Source organism: Eumetopias jubatus, unplaced genomic scaffold, assembly GCF_037043125.1.
Source record: "Eumetopias jubatus isolate StellerSeaLion01/CBP00866 unplaced genomic scaffold, mEumJub1_p1.0 scaffold_2, whole genome shotgun sequence".
In the NCBI taxonomy this organism is placed as follows: domain Eukaryota; kingdom Metazoa; phylum Chordata; class Mammalia; order Carnivora; family Otariidae; genus Eumetopias; species Eumetopias jubatus.
This window is the reverse complement of record NW_028274808.1, coordinates 130750759-130770913: the sequence shown is the minus strand read 5'-3', so window position 1 is coordinate 130770913 and position 20155 is coordinate 130750759. Positions and strand designations below refer to the sequence as shown.

Below are 20155 nucleotides of genomic sequence, written 5' to 3'. Positions count from 1 at the left end.
GCATGATGAGTAAGTGCTTGCTGTGAGCAGAGGAAAAGAGCTGAGAAAGGGTGACACAAGAAGGAAAACAAAGCAACGCTATCGTGGGGGAAACTGGGCTCTGAAAAAAGGTACCTGGTGTCAGGGAAAAAAAAGTCAGCTGGATGCCTGGGTCCCAAGGAAGGAAGCTTAAAGGAGTGGGAAATAAGAGATGAAAGAGGAGGCTCGGCAGCTGTGAAGTCAGAAAGAGGAAGCATTCCCCTCCTATTAGCCGGCTAGGCTGATAAAGGGGACATGGCAAAAACTGAAGAGCGGGAAAAGGACAGGTCCACAGTACCAGCAGGGAGCGGTGGGGAGGTGGTGATTCATTCCCAGCAATTTTATGCCAAATTGTACACGAGGGTGCGTTTGTCTAAGAAGGGGGTCCACAGCTTTTAGAGTCTCAACCTCTGAGACTGTAGAATTCCAAGGCGGGTAGAGGACTGCAGCTGTTCACTGCCTTGTAGCTCCTAGCCCAGGACATGTACACGGCAGGACTCAACAGATGCTCCTAACTCCATCAGTGAATTAGGACAATGTCCCATAAAGATTAGGAATCACTGGGTTAGAGGGAGAGTTCTAGACATAATTCATATTTCAAGGGTCAGAATTCAAGAACAGGTTGAAAAAAGCTTTAAATCTTGCCCAAGGGAGAAACTGATAAAAATACTGAAAGTGGAGGTGGAGGCATTTGGATGTAGATTACACACACATACGTGAATGAAAAATGGGGCCGAGCACACCAAATGGAAGCCAGAGTTGGGAGCAAGGGAAATCACGTGGGGTCAGCACGGCGATGCCCTCAGAGAACGAGGAAGGCGGGAAATAACCGGAACTTCAAGATCTAGACAGCATAAGGGAGTTAGATCTTTTTTCTCCACGGTTTACTTAAAATGAGACAAAACTCAGAAAACAAACTGGGTATAATAACTCACACTGAGTTTATCTTAATTTGAAAATTAATGAGATAAATCTCGGTGACAGATCCCCTAAATTCATTGCCTATTTCAATCACTTAAAAATGCATAAAAACATGGAAAATCAAACCAGTAGCTTTGGCTTTTTGTTTTGTTTTATGGAAAATCTAAAGGGAAATCTCCATGTTGCTGAAGTTTCTCTTTGCAAGCAAAATAAAAGCATTTAAAAGCAAAGAGAATATGATTTTTCAAGGAATCTTTATGTTTCAGTATTTGCCTTTCTGATCAAGCACAGTCCTGTCAATCTCATTAACCCTTATTGACAGGCTCATAGTGCTTCACGTGTGCTCTCAGGAACATATGGACAGCCCCGTTACAATCACAAAATTGTTAGCTACTCACCTCAAAATGCTGGGTATGTCTGCGGTCTTTTTCATCTTCTTTGCTATAAACAACAGCAACAACAAAATATTATAAAATGTCAGTTTTAGAACAATGCTTTTCATCCAGTGAAATTATGATTTCATTTATTTTAAAAGTAGGCTGACTGGCTCTACATTAAATTCTTGTAAAATTCAAAAACAAGACAAAACAAAAAATCAAAATAAAACAAAACTAGAAACACAACCACGAATGGGGTTATTTGTCTTTAATAGCACCACAGCAGATTTTCTATTCTAAGCATTTTCCTTGCTATAAAATACCATTGGTAAACATACAGACCTTTAATTCTATTCTTTCTAGTTCTTGTAATGCACATGGTATTAAGTGAAAAAAAAAAGCAAGCTATTCATGCTTTTAGTAAGCAATGTGAGGAGCAAATGCTAAAATTACCTTTCATCGGACATCAGTTCAACATCGTCAGGTCCAGCCCTCTCATGAGATGGTGTGGAATTGAGGCTTTCCATATTCTGTAACAAAACAAATTGTAGGGGGGTGGGGGGATGGGTCAGCCCGGTGATGGGTATTAAGGAGGGCACGTATTGTATGGAGCACTGGGTGTTATAGGCAAACAATGAATCATGGAACACTACATCAAAAACTAATGATGTAATGTATGGTGACTAACATAATAAAATAAAATAAAAAAAAAACAACAAAAAGCAACAACAACAACAACAAAACAAATTGTGGTTGCCCAGTAGGAATGGTAAGAAATATGCAACAGCAGATCCTCCTTTATTTAAAACAGAAAGATCAGATAATATGCTGGTATAAATGAATTCTAGTCCTCATATTTCTATCTTTGTTAAAACTAGTAACTACAAAAGTTTAGTATATGCTGCTTGCATAAAATTGGATGTTGAATTTTATCATCCCTTTAATGAAGATATCTGACACCATCACAAAATGATCATTGTATCCGATAATGTCCTTGTTAGGTAACAGCCATACCTTACAGCTAAACATAGCAAAACCCAGACTGTCAGAACATTAGGGTAGAATTAGAACTAGGACTGAGGAATCTGACCTTGAATCTTATCAGAAACCAATGTAACATTCATTGCTCATTTAACATATTTTCAGGATAAATTGCCAATATAATGTGGGATAACATATAGCTTGTACCCAAACTGTAAACTATCCATGAATAGAAATGGTGTTAACTTAAGACCGTTTCTTTCTATGATATTTAATATTAATCCTTATAATAGCTAAGATGGAAAAAATATAAACAGGAAACTTACTTTGAATAGCATGTATTTCAGGCTGACCAAGAGGGCTTAATACTTATCAGGAGGCATACCTGTAAGGTTTTTGTGACATGGCCAATACTTTCTGAATACAATTCAGGTGACTGAGCACATCATAAGTAAGCCATGCCCATGAAGGAAGATTACAAAAAAGCAAACAAGAGCTCATTTATATTCAGTAAACCAAAAAAAAAAAAAAAAAAGAACTGCCTTAGAGATCTGAACCTGAATTTCATTGAACTCAAAGATTCATTATCTGCTTTAAAAGGACATTAATAAGCACAATCCACCTATTCTAGGTCATCAGAATAACACATATTGAAGCAACATGTGTTCATCTACATATTTATAACCTCCCATTGTGAAAAACCCTTTACAAAGCAAATCTGATTAAGGTTCTCAATAATCCCATGAAATTGACATATATAAAAATCCTCACAAAATAAACACATAATTAGAGTAGAAAACTAATCTTTGGCTTGGTAGATGAATGAATTGTTTTCCATTTATGTTGGTTTGGCCAATTTATCTGGAATTCTGAAAGTTTAAAACCCCGGGCTCTATCAGACGGTAGAAACAAAGGGAGACACAGCATAACGTAATAGTTAGAATGGTGGCTCTGGAGTCAGAATGTTTGGGTTTGAATCCTAGCTCTATCATTTACCAACTGTCTGACCCTACTTGACCCTCAATGTCCACATCTGGCAAATGGAGATGGCAATATTAACAGAATTACATAGGTGGCCTTGGAGATTAAAGGAAATAATGCACATAGAGAATGTGAATAATACCTGGTACATTTAAAGGATATTAGCTATTGTTGTTGATGCTATTATTATTTCTAAAACTATGAAATCCACCTCCCAAATATTTTACTACTATTTCTCCAGTTAAGGTGATGCTTCAGATACTGGAAAGAGTGTCTGTGTCTGCCATTATTTAACATCAATTTACATGCTTAGATGATTTACACAGTTCATTTTAGAATGGATCTGAGAAATAAAAATTATGACAACATTCAATTATATTTATATTTTTATAACTCTAAAGTTTGAGTTATTAGAGGCCTTTCTAAAATGGCCTCTTATAATTGCTATTACCTGAATGTGATCTTCCTGATAAAAGGGGGTTATATCTATGACAAAGAATCTGTGTTTGTTCTCACTGGTGATCTTCAATAGATTATCAAAATCTTTAGTGTAAGATCTAGTGCAATAGCATTTTTTCTTTTTTTTTTTTTTTAAAAGATTTTATTTATTTGAGAGAGAGAGAATGAGAGATAGAGAGCACGAGAGGGAAGAGGGTCAGAGGGAGAAGCAGACTCCCCGCTGAGCAGGGAGCCCGATGTGGGACTCGATCCCGGGACTCCAGGATCATGACCTGAGCCAAAGGCAGTCGCTTAACCAACTGAGCCACCCAGGCGCCCGCATTAGGTTTTTCTAAAGCTCTGAAACCTGAATTCCTAGGGAAAGCAAAACCCTTTATCCTCAGATCATTTTAAAACAGTGTCAGTGAAATACATTTTTAATTATATGCAAATGACTACTTCAAAATAAAAAAATCTTCACATTAAGGGTAGGACATATTCAGAAAGAGGGAAGAGAAAGTAAACTGTAGTAGTATTATATAAATTTAGATATTTCAGTAAGATTTTTTTTCCCTATACAAAAAGAACCAAGATATAATTGCTTATAGGTTTTGAGAATTACAGAAAAAAGTTATGTTATACAATGGAAAACTTTGCAAAAAGCAGTTGGAAAATGTGAGAAAGTCTGGCTGATCTCCAGGGTTAAAAGTAGTAAGCAGTAACTTGGACTCCCTCCCCCACCCGCTTTTTAAAATATGTTTGATCCCTATGTTTAAGAATTCCCCAAGGATCTGTTTTTTTTTTTTTATGGATGTAATCGACAAAGGGTGACTTTCAATCTTGTTCCATATTCCTCTTTAAGGCTTTATAATAATTTCAACTTTCATGTTGTCCACACATTGGAGACTGTTGAATATTCATGAGCTGCTTTCACTAACGCAGCAGGCAAGCACACCAGGTTCCTTCCTTCGCTAAGGAGGTTGCCCCATACCTTTTGGATACAGGAACATGTGAAGAATGTGTTACAACTGGCAACCTATCTCAGCTTTCTTCAGAATGAAACAAACAAGGGTAGTAAAGGTCTCTGAACACAGTAACAGAAGTACCTATTTCCAGGGATGCAAAACACACAATAAATTCTGATTTCCATTCCTCGCCTACGGTTAAGATAAAGAAAGAGATCAGGAATTCCCCTCACTTCAGTGAGATGGGAGAAGGGGAAAATAGAATGTACAGGTCAAAAGAACAGCTGAAATGCAGAAGGCTTCCTTCCACTGTATGGGAAGAATGTTACTGGATTTCCAAATGTTCTGCAGCTATAATAGTTCTTGCCTTAGGAGAAAATACGGATTCGATGCCTTCTGAAGGTTTTGAACTGTTTTATGTCCCAAACACTTCTCTAGGTGTGGTGAAAGAGGAGTTTATTAATGTTTGCACTTATGAAAGGTTAAAGTAATAAAACTCTTATAAAAAGGTGTTATTGCATTAATTTTTACTTTAACTGGTCTTCTAAACTTAGGATCTTTTAAATGGGTAATTTTAAGAAACAGCAAAGAACAGATTATGACTTTAAGAATAATTTAATGAAACTGCTTCTTGAATTGCATGAAAAAAAACCAGATAAAGTTTAGTTTATAATCCATAAAATTTTGCTTCAGTTAAGTCTTACCAGTGACTTTCAAAACACACAGATGTGCTGTGATAGAATTTAATTGGACAGTTTTTGGGTGTCAGAAGGAACTGAATTTTAAGAACCACCCTCCTCAATTATAAAAATAACCTCAAATCTAAAAAGAGCAAAATCCTTGAAAAAATTAGCTTTAGAATGTGGGATTTATTTTCAATTCTTCCCCTTGGTCCCCTGTCTGTTGTGGCATTGAAAGCTGGGCTCAAAACCTGTTTGACCACTGAAGCCCTTGAAAACGCTTGGAGCAAAACCAAATGTCTTCTAAAGCTGTAAAATGCTGACAAGGCCTTTATAGAGGACACTGAAAAAAAATGCTTTCCCTCCATATACAAACAGCTCAGTCTGAAGGCTGCAGAGAACACTGGGAGCAAAACAGGTTCACTATTCTAAACTTAGGCTCTAAGAGAAGGAAAATATTTGATATATTCTCATCAACAAAGGTTTAATGTGCACATGAGTTTCTTTTTGTACCCTTTAGTACATTTTATGTTTTACTGCTTAAAGCAACTGTATAACTTAGTCCATATTTAAGAAGAACTATTGATAAGATACGAGGATGCTGACAGAACTTGCTAACTATCCACCCAAATCCACTCTACCTTCCTTCCAGAAATGACATAGCCACATGCGCCCAGCAACAATGCATTCTCCAGTCTCTCTGGCAATGAGATATGGCCATGTGACCGACTCCTCTCCAACAGGATGCTCAATACAATGTGTGTGGCTTCTAGGCCTGGCCAATAAACTACCCCAGCAGGCACATTCCTCAATGCTCATGCTCTCCTTCTGTGAGCTGGAAAGGAGATGAAAACCACCATAGTTCACTGGAAGCTACCTGAAGATGACAGAGAGGAACTTGGCCTGGGTTCCTGAAAAACTGCACAGAGCAAGTCCTCTACTCTTCTCCCTGGCCCTCAACTTTTTTTTAGGTTATGGGAGAAGGAACATTTACTGTGTTCAAGACATTGTGTTTTGGGTCTTCTTGTTATGCAAGTTACCCTAAAAAATATGGCAACAATTCATGCACTTTTTTTCAACACATTTTTTTGATGAGTGCTGAACTCTGCTGGGCATTGGGGTACAAGGGTGAGAGGTGAACCAGAAAGACACTGGTCCTTGTCATCATGACTTCTGTATTTTGGTTACTCCTCCAACTGGAGCTTGCTACACTGTTAATATTATCTTTATTTCTCAGATAGGTTCTTTCTGAATGATAATTGCTAAACGTTAATTGGCAAACATAAAATTCAAAGTGGTCAGCACATTCTTTCCTTATTCAATAGTATGCAAAGGAAAGAAATTCTAGATGTGTGTATAAATGTGGTGAGCTTAAAAAGTCAGAAGAGTATTTGGGTGCCTGGGTGGCTCAGTTGGTTAAGTGACGGCCTTTGGCTCAGATCATGATCCCAGAGTCCTGGGATTGAGGCCTGCATCAGGCTCCTGGCTCAGTGGGGAGCCTGCTTCTCCCTCTGACCCTCTCCCCTCTCATGCTGTTTCTCTCTCAAATAAATAAATAAAATCTTAAAAAAAGGTTAGAAGAGTATTTTTCTTAGATGAAGGGTAGGTTGTGGTTAGAACATAGGGACAGACCTTTGGTGTAATGTGAAGGAGGTGGTGGGGCAAACTGTTCAAGTTTCTGATGAAACAGTCTTTTTTTTTTTTCCCCCAAAGATTTTATTTATGTATTTGACAGAGAGAGACACAGCAAGAGAGGGAACACAAGCAGGGGGAGTGGGAGAGGGAGAGGGAGAAGCAGGCTTCCCACAGAGCAGGGAGCCCGATGCGGGGCTCGATCCCAGGACCCTGGGACTGATGCAACAGTCTTTAGATCAAAGTAAGTTATAATCAAACCCCTCCAGCCCTCCTCTAGGCTCCATCCCTTATCAATTACTCAAGAACATTGATCCTGCAATGGATCCCCTTCTCTTGCACATCATTCCCTCCCTCTTTTGGTTTATCTTACACAAATACTCTACCATATCACTGTATTTTTTTTTTTTTTAAGATTTTATTTATTTGAGAGAGAGAGCACGAGTGTGGGGTGGCGGCAGAGGGAGAGGGATAAGCAGATTCCTTGCTAAGCAGGGAGCCTGACATGGGGCTCGAACCCAGGACCCTGAGATCACGACCTAAGTCAAAGGCAGATGCTTAACCACTGAGCCACCCAGGCACCCCCATGTCACTGTCTTAAAACCCCTCTCTTGATCTTACATTATCTCCAGCTGCTGCTTCATTTTTCTTCACCCCCTAAAGAGCCAAACCTATTCAAAGACTTTCCATACCTGCAGTACCCAATTCATTTCCCCCAATTCTTTCTTGAACCCATCTAACTAGATGTTTTCCTCTCTCTTCCACCCAAATCTACCATCGAGGTAGATGTGGGTGAGCTATATATATGTGAAATTACTATTCACTCACTATTCCAATTTCTCTCTTCTGATTTGCTCTTAACTGACATCTAATAAGGCTCTTGCCCACATGTTTGCACTGAAAATTGCTAGTTGCTCCTTCTTCATCTTTTTTGCTTATACCTTCTCCTCTGCCTACCCACTAAATGTTGGTGTCCCAAAATGCTGTCATAGCTCAGTCCAGCCCAAGGCTTTAAGTGCCAACTGGTGCCAAAGACTTCCAAAGTTATTTCACCTCTCCCTTGAACTCTAGATTCATGTATCTAACTGCCTACTTGGTTCTTTACTAAAAAACATCGTAAGCTCAACATACCCAAATGAAACTTTGATCCCCCCCCGAATCTGCCCCTCCAATAGTTTTCTCCATCCTTCCAGCTAGCTATTCCAAAGGTCTCAGAGTCATCCTGCATCCCCCCTCTTTCTTCACACCCACATCCAATCTATTAGAAAATCCTCTTGTTTTCACCTTACAATACACCCATAGTCTGACTTTACCACCTTCACAGCCATCATCCTGGCCTAAATTGATATCATCTCTTGATTAGATTATGTCAGTTATTTTGCTTTAGTGTTTGTTCATCCCTTACCACCTCTGAGCTATTCCCCCTCATCCTCCCGGCTATTCTTAACATAGTTGCTAGAGTGATTCTTTCAAAAAGGTACATCAGAAAATGATTTTCTTCTCTTTGATCCTCTAATGCCTCCTCATCTCACTCAAGGTAAATCCCAAAGACCTAAAAATGGCTACAAAGGCTTAAGTGATCAGTACCCTTGCTACATCTCTGACCTCATCTCTTAAAATCATCCTCCACTCTGCTCCAATCACAGCAGCCTCTTGCTTGTCCTCAGCAGGCTAAGCCTGCTGCCCCCTCTGCCGAGACAGCTTCTCCCCAAAGTTCCTGATGGCTCACTCCTTCACCTCTTTCAGGCCCCTGCACAAATCTTCTCAGGGAGACCTGACCCCAGTACCCTCTGTACAACATCAATCCTACACCTCCCACCACTTCCTGTCTTCTCTGCCCGCTTCATCTCTCTCCACAGCATGTGTCACCATCTGACTATTTATTTTCTTGTTTCTTATTTGATCCTATAAAGAATGTAAACTTCAGGATGGCTGACAGTGTGTCCATTTTGATAACCATTGTGTCGTTGGTTCCTAAAAGAGTGCTTGTCATATAGTTAGTTGTATAATTGAAAGAATGAATACTTTTAAATCAGTGGCTCACAATGTTGGGCTTTTTTACATTTTATGGATCCTACCCAGAGAGTCACTGTCAGGTAGTTTTTGACAGGAGTTCTTGCTGAGTCGTAGTGCACTGAAAACAAAGGCTGAAAATCGCTGCATTAGGCAGAGGACTGTTTTGCAGAGGTAAGGCAGCGTGGGGCTGGGAGCGGGTGCAGACGTGTCGGGTGGCTGTTTTAACGTTCCAGGGCAGTTATAACAAGGGCCTCAGCAATGTGATGGCAATACAAAGGGACAAGGGGGAACCTTCATAACATTTTTAAGGCAGAGTCAACTAAATTTGACAACTGATTGAAAAGCTGGAGGAGGGACTAGGGGCAAGTCCAAGAAATGACTCAGAAAAGGGTTGAGAATATGATGGCGTGATGAGATCAGATAGCTCTCCAGGGGAAAAACAGATCAAGGAGGGACAATGAGTTCAGTTTTAGCCTGTTGACTTACTTTCTTCCTTCTTTCTTTCTTTTTCTTTCTTTCCTTCCTGCCTTCCTTCCTTCTTTTAGAGAGGGGGAGGGGCGGGGGGGCAGAGAGAGGAAATCTCCAGCAGACTGCACACTGAGCACAGAGTCTGACACGGGGCTCGATCTCACAACCCTGAGATCATAACCTGAGCTGAAACCAAGAGTCAGATGCTTTACCGACTGAGCCACCCAGGCGCCCCCAGCATGTTGACTTTCTAAGGTGAACTGGGGACAGCTCCAATCAAATGTTGACTTGCAAGTCATTTGTAGAGCGGTGACGTCTGACACTATGCAAGTGGAAAAGCTCTCAAGTAAAGTGCTAATGGGAAGGAGAAATGAGAAAACTTGGGGAACATCTCCATCCATGTATGTTTTGTGGAAGATGAGCCAGTGAAAGAGATGACATGGAAGAAAGTCACTGGGGAATGAGAGGGCATGGAGAAGTCAGTGTCACAGAAGCCGAGGGAGAGAGTTCTGAGAAAAAGGGACGAAGTGTCAAGCCCCATGAGGACTTGAGAAGTCAAGGACCAAGCAGACATCAGAGCACAGGTGTCTTCAAAGGCCATCTCAACCCCATGTCCAAACAGTGACATGGAGAAAGCAGTTTCCGCAGAGAAGTGGGCATAGCATCTGGGCTCCTGGGGTTGATGAGTGAGTGCCGACTGTTAAGAATGTCTGATGGCAAGTGAAGGAAACAGCCTGGTCATTGGAACAGAGGAGCAGAAAGGGACTTATGTATGAACTTTGTTCAGTTTTCTCTATTCTTTAGCACACTGAGTTGCCTTTAAATCTCACAAAAAACCACAATGACCTATTCATATTCCCACTTTATGGGTGAAGCAACTGAGGAGATAAAATCTGCCCACTTACCACAGATATTAAGTGATAGAGTGGAAATGGAGACTCAAGTCTGACTGCAAGAGCTATGCTCTTGCCTTGAAGCCAGCCTGTGATTTCAGGGGGTATACAAAACATTAAATAGATGTTGTTTATTTTTTGGTTATTATTTTTAAAAGATTTATTTGAGAGAGAGAGAGAGAGAGCATGCAGTGGGGCGGAGAGGGGCAGAGGGAAAGAATCTCAAGCAGACTCCTCACTGAGTGTGGAGTCCAACATGGGGCTTGATCCCAGGACCCTGAGATCATGACGTGAGCTGAAATCAAGAGTCGGGCACTTAACCGACTGAGCCACCCAGGTGCCCCGAAATAGATGCTGTTTATAAAGAAGAGAACTACTAGACTATGTTTTTTTTTTTTTAACATAATGAGTAATGCTTATTATAGCATTAATGTCACATGGAGAACATCTGAAGAACAGAGGATAGAGTAACAGTTGCTTCTAATACCACTATTACCACCATCATACAATCACTTTAGGCACATTTCCTTGTAGTCTTTTTTCCTGGGAATGAACATTTGTACATATAATTTATATACACACACATATACTTATATAATATATATGCACATATATGTATACATGTATGAATGTACACACTGTGTATACTGCTTTATAATCTACTTTAATGATGAGGGAGGATGTAGGGGAACCCCACCTCCACCACTTACGTGTGACCTTGGACAAGTTGTTTACTCTCCTCTGCCTCATTCTCCTCATGTTTAGAATGAGAATTATAATAATAATAAATCCACTTTCTGGATTATTGGGAGGATTAAAATTGATATATACAAAGCACTTAAAATATAACTTGTCAATGGTTTTTATTACAGAGTCTTCACAATCCTAATTTTATTGAATTGACATACAAATGTTGCTTATCTGATCTCGCACTTTTGAACATTTAAATTGCTTCTAATTTTCCATGATTATAGAAAGCTCTGTGGTGAGCAAATTAATACCATTTTTTTTTTTGCATATTTAAGTAGAGCCGAGTGGCAGAAGTGTGATTACTGGATAAAATGCATGACTGACTTATGACTTTTGATTCAAGCTGTTAAATCGTGCCCAGGAGAGAAAGCTTTTAGAGATGGAGCCTTTTTCTAGGCCAACAGAAATGAGCCAATGAAGAGGAAGCCAATGAAAAGGAAAAGTGTGTAAGTGTATGTATATGTTTGTACACGTACATGGGTGTGGGGCGGGGAGATGGATGTAGAAGGTAGAATTTACAAAGATACTTCTTGATTTTAGAGGTTAACCTTAGAAATTAGAAAAATCATGTTATCATTTGAGCAGGTGAGAAAAGAAAATGAGTAGAGTTCTAGAGACGTTTTGAAGCAGGAGTGAGGGAAGTTGCTGAAACAAGCTGCGTATCTTACTTCTTCAAAGTAAATCAGGAGACAAGGTTTTCCTCTGAGAATGACTGATGGGCACAAGCATGAGCCAAGAGTTTAAAGAGGGAAGAAAAGTTTGGGACTGTGGCAATAAGTAGGGATAAGGCAGAACACTCTAATGTCACTTCCTAACCCTAATTTTTAAACTCCGAATTATCTGTAGTTTCTTGGTCTCTGCTGGTCAGGACAGTCTCGAGAGGTGAAAGCACAAAGGGGAACATGCCCAGACAGTTCCTGCTTTAGAGATTCCAAATCTGCAAGATGCTTTTTTTGGTCTACAGCATATTCTCCTCAGTTGTATTGTGGGCTGGTGTGATCAGTATGAAATTATTAGTCACTGTGTTCAGTTACTCTCCTCTCACTTTCTCTGGAAAATGGCTTTTGTTCCCATCTCTTCACCCAAACTGCTTTACTAAGTGATATCCAGCTTGCTAATCCCAATGGTCAAACTGTCACTCTTCTGCTTAACCCATCATCTGACCTTTTCTCCTCCTTGAGACACTCTGTTCACTTGGCTGCCAAGGCACTAAACTCACTTTGTCTGTCTTCTACTTAGCTAGTCTCATTAAGTCTCCTCCCCTGGTACCTTCTCATTTCCCCATCCTCTAAATGTTGGTGGGTCTCAGGGCCCACCGTCCCTGAGGCAACTTTTCTTTCCTGACCACACTCACTCCCTTGGTCATCGCACCCAGTATACTGGCTTTAAATATCCTGTCTGCTGATGACTCCCACACTGTACCTGCAGCCTGGATTTCCTCCCTAAACTCTTGGCCCCGAAATCCACTTGCTTCCTTGATATGCCCTCTAAGATATCTAATGGGCAGCTTAATCTCATGTCCAAAACTGAACCCAAACTTCTGTCTGTCTTCTCTATCTCAGCTAAACTGGCAACACAAATCTAGTTGCTCAGGCCAAAAACCTTGGAGTCATCTTTGACTCCTTGATTACTTTCGCACCACACAGGTAATGTCAGGAAATCCTGTCAATTCTACTTTCAAAACACATGCAGAATCTGCTCACTGTGTCATGACTACTGCAAGGTACCACTCCGGAAGGAGTTTAGTCATGTGAACAGTGCCCCCTAGAGTAGTGCATTGTACAGCCTGCAAGGAAATATATGCTGGCTCTGGTATGACCTTAGTTCAAACCATCATCATCTCAAATCTAGATTATTGCAATAGCTTCTCAACTGGGTTCCCTGTTTCTGCCCCTGCCTGCTTGCTGTCTATTCTCAACATAGTAGCTGAACAAATTTCAGTAAGCCAGATCACTGTTCTACCTAGAACCCTCAAATGGATTCTCATCTCACCCAGAATGAAGGCAGAGTCCTCACAATGATCTATGAGGTCGTACTTCATCTGCCCACCCTCTCCCATTGCCTCTTTAATTTTGCTCACTCTCTTCCAATCACAATGTGGTCTTTGTGGTTTCTTGAATCTTCTAGATAAATGACTGTCTCAGGGCCTTTGCACCTACTATAATAGTATAGCCTGCTTCCTTACTTTCTCTAAATCTTTACACTCAAAGGTCAAATTCTTGGAAGGTCTTCCCAGACCACTCTATTTAAAATTGCATCACCTGCCCCCTCACAATTCCTATTTCCTGCTTTATGTTTCTTCCTAGTAGTTATCACTATCCAATATATTTTGTGTTTTACTTATCTTGATTATTGTCTGTTTCCCCTACTAGGATGTAGGCTCCAGGAGGACAGCTACCTTTGCCTGTTTTTCTCACTGCTTTATCTCAGGATCTGAAATATTTCCTGGCACATAAAGGCATATAATTACATATAATTCCCCCTCCTCCCTTGCTGACCCAGCTATAGAAATAAATGTTTAGTCAGGGCGTAAAGAACTTGAAATGGAGTAGGAAAAGGTGTTGGGGGAAGAGTTGGGAAAAGTAAAATTAGGAGGTTAAACACAAGGGACAAGTTAAGATACACAACTTAGATGTAGTCTAAATACTTGCTATGTTCCCTGGCTCTTTGCTCTGTGGTTACCTGTGAAGATTAGATTTAAAAATTTATAGAATATGACAGTTAGAAAAGCTCTTAGAGAACACCCTCACGTTAGATGAGGAAGTTTTTCTTCTGAGTTGTGCTGGCAGGTTTTTTAAATTATTCACTGCAACAAAGACATGGTCCACTTGGCTCACTTATGTTAATAGGTGACATTCACAATCCTGGAATGAGGAACCTGACAACTAAGGTGGGGGCAAATCCTTTCACATAAAAAAGACCGGATAGCATTATGCTCTCCCATCCAAACATTTTTAAACAAAGACTATGTCTATAGTTTTATCAGTCAAACACATATTCTAAGGAATAAATGTACTTTTTCACTTTTATTAGCTATTACCACCTAGCTAATTTAAGACACCATTCCTGGTGGGAAAAAAAAATTAATGGGTTAAATTCATATAAAAAGGGACTGAGATAGAGAAGCACATCTTTCCAAAGAAGTCAACTGTTGGAATTTTAGTCACTGTAAATCTCTTCGGCAGATAAGCAAATTGTGAGCCAAATAAAGGGCTAATGAAATTAGCACCATTTTATTTATTTATTTTTTTAATTTTATGTTATGTTAGTCACCATACATCATTAGGTTTTGATGTGGTGATCCACGATCCCTTGTTTTCATATAACACCCAGGGCTCCATGCAGTATGTGCCCTCCTTAATACCCATCACCGGGCTAACCCATCCCCCCACCCCCCTCCCCTCTAGAACCCTATTTGTTTCTCAGAGTCCACAGTCTCTCATGGTTCATCTCTCCTTCCAATTCCGCTCCCCTCATTTTTCCCTTCCTTCTCCTAATGTCCTCCACGCTATTCCTCATGTTCCACAAATAAGTGAAACCATATGATAATTGACTTTCTCTGCTCGACTCATTTCACTTAGCATAATCTCCTCCAGTCCCATCCATGTTGATGTAAAAGTTGGGTATTCATCCTTCCTGATGGCTGAGTAATATTCCATTGTATATATGGACCACATCTTCTTTATCCGTTCGTCTGTTGAAGGGCATCTCGGCTCTTTCCACAGTTTGGCTATTGCGGACATTGCTGCTATGAACAGTGGGGTAGCACCATTTATTTTATTTAAAAATTTACTTTCCTCCAAATAAGAATTAAGTTAATGTTAAAAACATTTAATGTGTGCAATGGTTCGAAAGCTTACATTCTTTATTTGGAGTGTATAAGACATGGGCCTGTGGTGGGTGATTGCTTCTGTCCCTTTTAGCTGGTTACTTTACTTCCAGAAACAGATTATCAAGACATTTGGAGGGAAAGGGGCATCTGGGTGGCTCAGTTGGTTAAACGTCTGCCTTCGGCTCAGGTCATGATCTCAGGGTTGTGGGATCGAGCACTGCGATGGGCTCCCTGCTCAGCAGGGAGTCTGCTTCTCCCTCTCCCTCTGCCTGCCGCTCCCCTCTCTTAAATAAATAAATAAATAAATCTTAAAAAAAAAAAAGACATTTGGAGGGAAAAAAAGAAATTAACATGTTTCCCTGGATTTGCATTTACATATTTATTAATGGCCAGGCCAAACTGGGAATCTTCTCTGAGCACATGCCAAAATTGACCATGGAAAACAGATGGCCTGTAAGTTTACTAAATGTAGAGGAAACCCAACATGGAGCTAAAAGCTTGTCAGAGATCGAAGAGATTGGAGCATTTACACGTTGAACAGTAAGAATGGGCATTACGTTTTTTCATTATGGGGACTCCAGCTCACGTTATATATTTTATCTTTGGTTTTCGTTGTTGTTAAATTTTTTAAAACTAAAGGGACTAAGCAGACAGGCTTTGGTTCTCACTTCTAAGAGAAAGTGAAGCATACACAGAAGAGGAGGATGTATACTAATAGTTAAACTGAATAAATATTTAGTTATTGACAGAAACCACTTGTAATAATTTGTATATCAAATCAATGATCCAGGGTTCAGGTCTGAGGTAACTCTGTTAAGAGGCTGATCTTTTTCGTTTTTATTTCTGATTAATTTGGAAGAAAATACTTTATAGAGTATAGATTTGAACTAAATTTCTGAACACAGAGATTTCTGTACACAAAGATAGTTGATCCTCTTTCCCTATGTAGTTTTCTTTCACCTGGCTTTAAGTTCATTAATTTTTTTTTTTTACATCATATATATGAGAATGAACAGAATGGGGGGAAATAAAAAATGCTTTAATGACGATATTCCAAAAATACAATTTAAAAATACTCAAAAGAATGAGATAAAAATCATTTGAATAACATGGAAATCAAAGTGTGCTGTCTCTGTTTCTTTTGGCAGAATATAATCTTTCTCAGCTTTGCTTTTTATATTTATTAAAAAGAAATACAAGTGTGTACACTTGGTAGCTCTGAGGCCTTCAGAACTCATATCCTATAGTCCTATGAAGCTCATGATTGAAATTTTTTTTTTTTTTTTTTTTTTACAAAGCAAGGAAAAGAGATGTAATATTTCCTAATTGGTTACAAGTAAAAGTTTTATAGAATTTTCACTTACCACAAGACCATCTTGATTTTCATTGAGTTCAGAAAGTTTGGAACTGGATTTCTGACGTTTAGGTTTGCCCCTTTCTCCAATATAACCAGAAGTATTTTCATACAACTTTTCCACTTCCTGAGCATTCAAAATACAATCTTCAAGGTTGTTGAACCCAGAAGGAATATTTTCTTTGTTGATAAGTCCCCTTGAATTAAAAAAAAAAAAAGCTTAATTTTAAAAGGTAAAAGGGATATTTTAATGACACTGTCACTGCATCACATGGGAAATCAGAAGAGTGCCCAGAAATTCCAGTTTGCCTTTTTGATCAAAGTCTGAGCACAGTGCTACTCCTGAGACCACTTGGTGCCAAATAAATCACATTACAAGAGAAATTATTCCTAGAGGCAAACTGACAAGAACTGTTTTTCTACCAATGAACAACTTTTAAGGTTGTACCAAAAGTAATTTGTATTCAAACAGGGAAAACAGTGCAATCTTACAAAAAAATTTCCCATTATTAACAGATTACACACACACACACACACATTTTATTTTAAAGATTTATTTCTTTTAGAGAGAGAGAGGGAGAGAGAATGCGTGTGTGCACGGGGGCAGGGGGCAGAGGGAGAGAGAATCTTAAGCAGACTCCCTGCTGAGTGCAGAGCCTGATGCGGGGCTTGATTTCATGACCCTGAGATCATGACCTGAGCTGAAATCAAGAGTTGGACGCTTAACTGAATGAGCCACCCAGGCGCCCCTGCTATACACACATTTTATAATACAATGTGTGGACAAAAATCTGAAAAGGAAATATTATGTCTTTTTCTCTTGAATGGGACAAACTGATTTTCCCAAATGATAAAGACATTTTAGCATAGTAGAGAAGCATTAATAACAAACTCTGACTGCATGTGATAATCTTGGTAGAAATAGTATAAGTTAATAAAAACTGTGGAATACAAAGCATTTTAACTAAAGTATGGATTTGTTACCTCCCAGTACAAGGAGTTGCAGGATGTAAACTTCTAACTGGATGTCCTTCATGACTTAGTTTATTTTTCTTTTAAGATTTTATCTATTTATTTCTCAGCAAGCGAGCACAAGCAGCCGGAGTGAGAGAGGGAGAAGCAGGCTCCCTGCTGAGCAGACAGCCTGATGCGGGGCTCAATCCCAGGACCCTGGGATCACGACCCGAGCTGAAGGCAGATGCTTAACCAACTGGGCCACCCAGGTGCCCTGTTCTGACTCAGTTTTAGAAGCAGATATGAATGTCATAACTACAGAATTTAATTCACTTAATATTCTTGAAATTGTTCTGAGTATTTTAAACATTCCCTTAAGGAGTTTTCATAAAATTAAATTATTTAGCAAACTATTTGTTTTTTTACTACATCACAGGACAACTTAAGCCATCAGGGTAGCACCATGGTGTGCCAAGGTACAAATGAATGAGATCTCTCCCTTATGGTATGACTGAGTTAAGGTAACTCCCTAAACACTTACAGTGATATTTTGAAATAAATGAGCTCTAAAGAGCAAAACAGATGACTATATTTTATCGTCAGTTCAACCACATACAAAAATGAAAGATAATGTTAAATATTTATTCTGCCATCTAAATTCACATCTTATCTTAGACGGGCTTATCATGGAGGCAAAATTATGAATTAAATATTATCCTAATATTTTCAAAGTTTACACTATCTTTGGTGATTTTTAGCACTCCATATTTAACTTAGTCTTATTTTATATAACTTTTTTTTTTTTTTAGATTTTATTCATCTGACAGAGAGAGACACAGCAAGAGAGGGAACACAAGCAGGGGGAGTGGGAGAGGGAGAAGCAGGCTTCCCGCCGAGCAGGGAGCCCGATACGGGGCTCGATCCCAGGACACTGGGATCACGACCTGAGCCGGAGGCAGACGCCTAATGTCTGAGCCACCCAGGTGCCCCTTTATATAACTTTTGATGTAAAAATATACACTTAGTAAAATTAAAGAAAAGATTTATGCAACAAATATTAGGAATATCCTCAGTATAAAATCATAGAAGGCAGAGGAAGAGTGGACAGGGACTAACATGCTGGCACATGTAATTATGCAGACACTCTTCAATCTCCCTTCCATGCACTGAGAGTGTTGCCTTCCACGGACGGCTGGATGAGTTTGGTCTCAACTTCAAAATTAATTATTTTACTATATAAATTCTGTCTATCACTCTTTATACTTCTCCTAACTCCTGGGGTATACATCCTATTATAATTTTTTATTGGGGGGTTTTTTATGTTTGAAAGCTGTTATGACAGAATTGTGTTTCCCCCCAAATTCCTCTGCTGAAGCCCTCACCATCTGTTAATATGACTGTTTCTGGAGACAGGGCCTTTTCAGAGGTAATTAAGGCTCAATGAGGCCATAAGGGTGGGTGCTGTAATCCAACAGAACTGGTGTTCTAATAAGAGGAGGAGGGATGCCTTGGTAGCTCAGTTGGTTGGCTGCCTTCAGCTCAGGTCATGATCCCAGGGTCCCGGGATCGAGTCCCACATCGGGCTCCCTGTTCAGCAGGGAGCCTGCTTCTCCTTCTCCCACTCCCTCCTGCTTGTGTTCGCTCGCTGAGAAATAGATAAAATCTTAAAAGAAAAAAAGAAAAGAAAAGGAGGAGACACCAGGAGAGCACACACACGGAGGAAAGGCCATGGGAGGACATGGTGAGAAGAACCCATCTGCAAGTGCAAGAGAGAGGTCTCATCAGAAGCCAACCCTGTCTGTACCTTGATCTTGGACTTCCAGCCTCCAGAACTATGAGGAAATAAATCCCTGTTGTTTAAGCCACCCAGACTGTAGTATTTTGTTATGGCAGCCCTAGTAGACTAATACAAAAGCTAAAAACCAGTTTTAGAAATTAAAACACAAAGTTTATTTTATAATCTTTTTGAATAGTGAATGAATGACTGGAATAAAAGCTGTCAAAACAAATACATGGAAATCTGTTCAGCATGCTCATGTGGAAATCCTGTTCTCTTACATAAAAGAAAAAGTCTCTGCTTTTGTGCGAGTCAACACCTTTCAGCCATGGTACATATGTGACTGTGAGGAGCGCTGGTATATAATTCCTGCCTGCAACATTGTGACAGGTTTCAATCATATTTGACATCACTGAAATCTGACATGAATTCAGATTTCTGGGGCCTCTCACTTTATCTGAAGTTTCTTCCTCACCACCCCTACAGACAGACTTAATGTTCTGGCAATACTCAACTATTTATCATTCCCCTAGTACAGCACTGGGTTTTTTTTGTTCATCTTTTCTTTTTTTTTCTTACTTTGCAGTAGGAATTTAATATAGTTTTCTATAATAAATATGTACAAATTCCAGTTTATTGTGTTTTGGACAGCTGAAACCACTTTCACCTAAATTACCCTTTGCTTTTAAGAAAACATTTATTATCAAATTTTCACACATACAGAGGAGACACTATCACAACAAATTTCCATATACCCATCACCAAGGGTCCTCATTTCCATGCACCTGGCAGATGGCAAGTTTTTTAAATAAATGAATTAGACTGAACCCCTTCACATATTGAATGTATTGCTTAAACTTTGATATTTTTATAGTAGCAATAATAATATAAGCCTGATAATGTTTCCTTATAAATTTAGACAAAATAAGAAATCATTTGCACTAAAATGAAATATTTGTAAGTCTTAGTTATCTTCTGTATTTATTTCAAAAAATCTGCCATGATGACTTTAGTACAGACTTAATGACTCTAATCTCATCCTGAAGTATGGTTATCATTGGCTTCAAGGATATGTTTTTTCACTTGGTTGCAGCTTTAAGTTGTTAGGAGGCAAAATA

The 20155-nt window shown here is 39.3% G+C and overlaps 1 protein-coding gene across 1 annotated transcript in view; it reads right to left on the bottom strand.

Annotated features, from left to right (window-relative positions):
- LOC114220139 (protein FAM13A) overlaps window positions 1-20155 on the bottom strand; it is a 103587-nt gene that overhangs the window by 43658 nt on the left and 39774 nt on the right. The window contains exons 5-7 of the mRNA XM_088021109.1: window positions 16317-16503; window positions 1770-1846; window positions 1338-1380 (exon numbers count right to left, since the gene is read on the bottom strand). Coding sequence (XP_087877235.1) covers window positions 1338-1380; window positions 1770-1846; window positions 16317-16503 — 307 coding nt within the window. The remainder of the gene's footprint in view (window positions 1-1337; window positions 1381-1769; window positions 1847-16316; window positions 16504-20155) is intronic.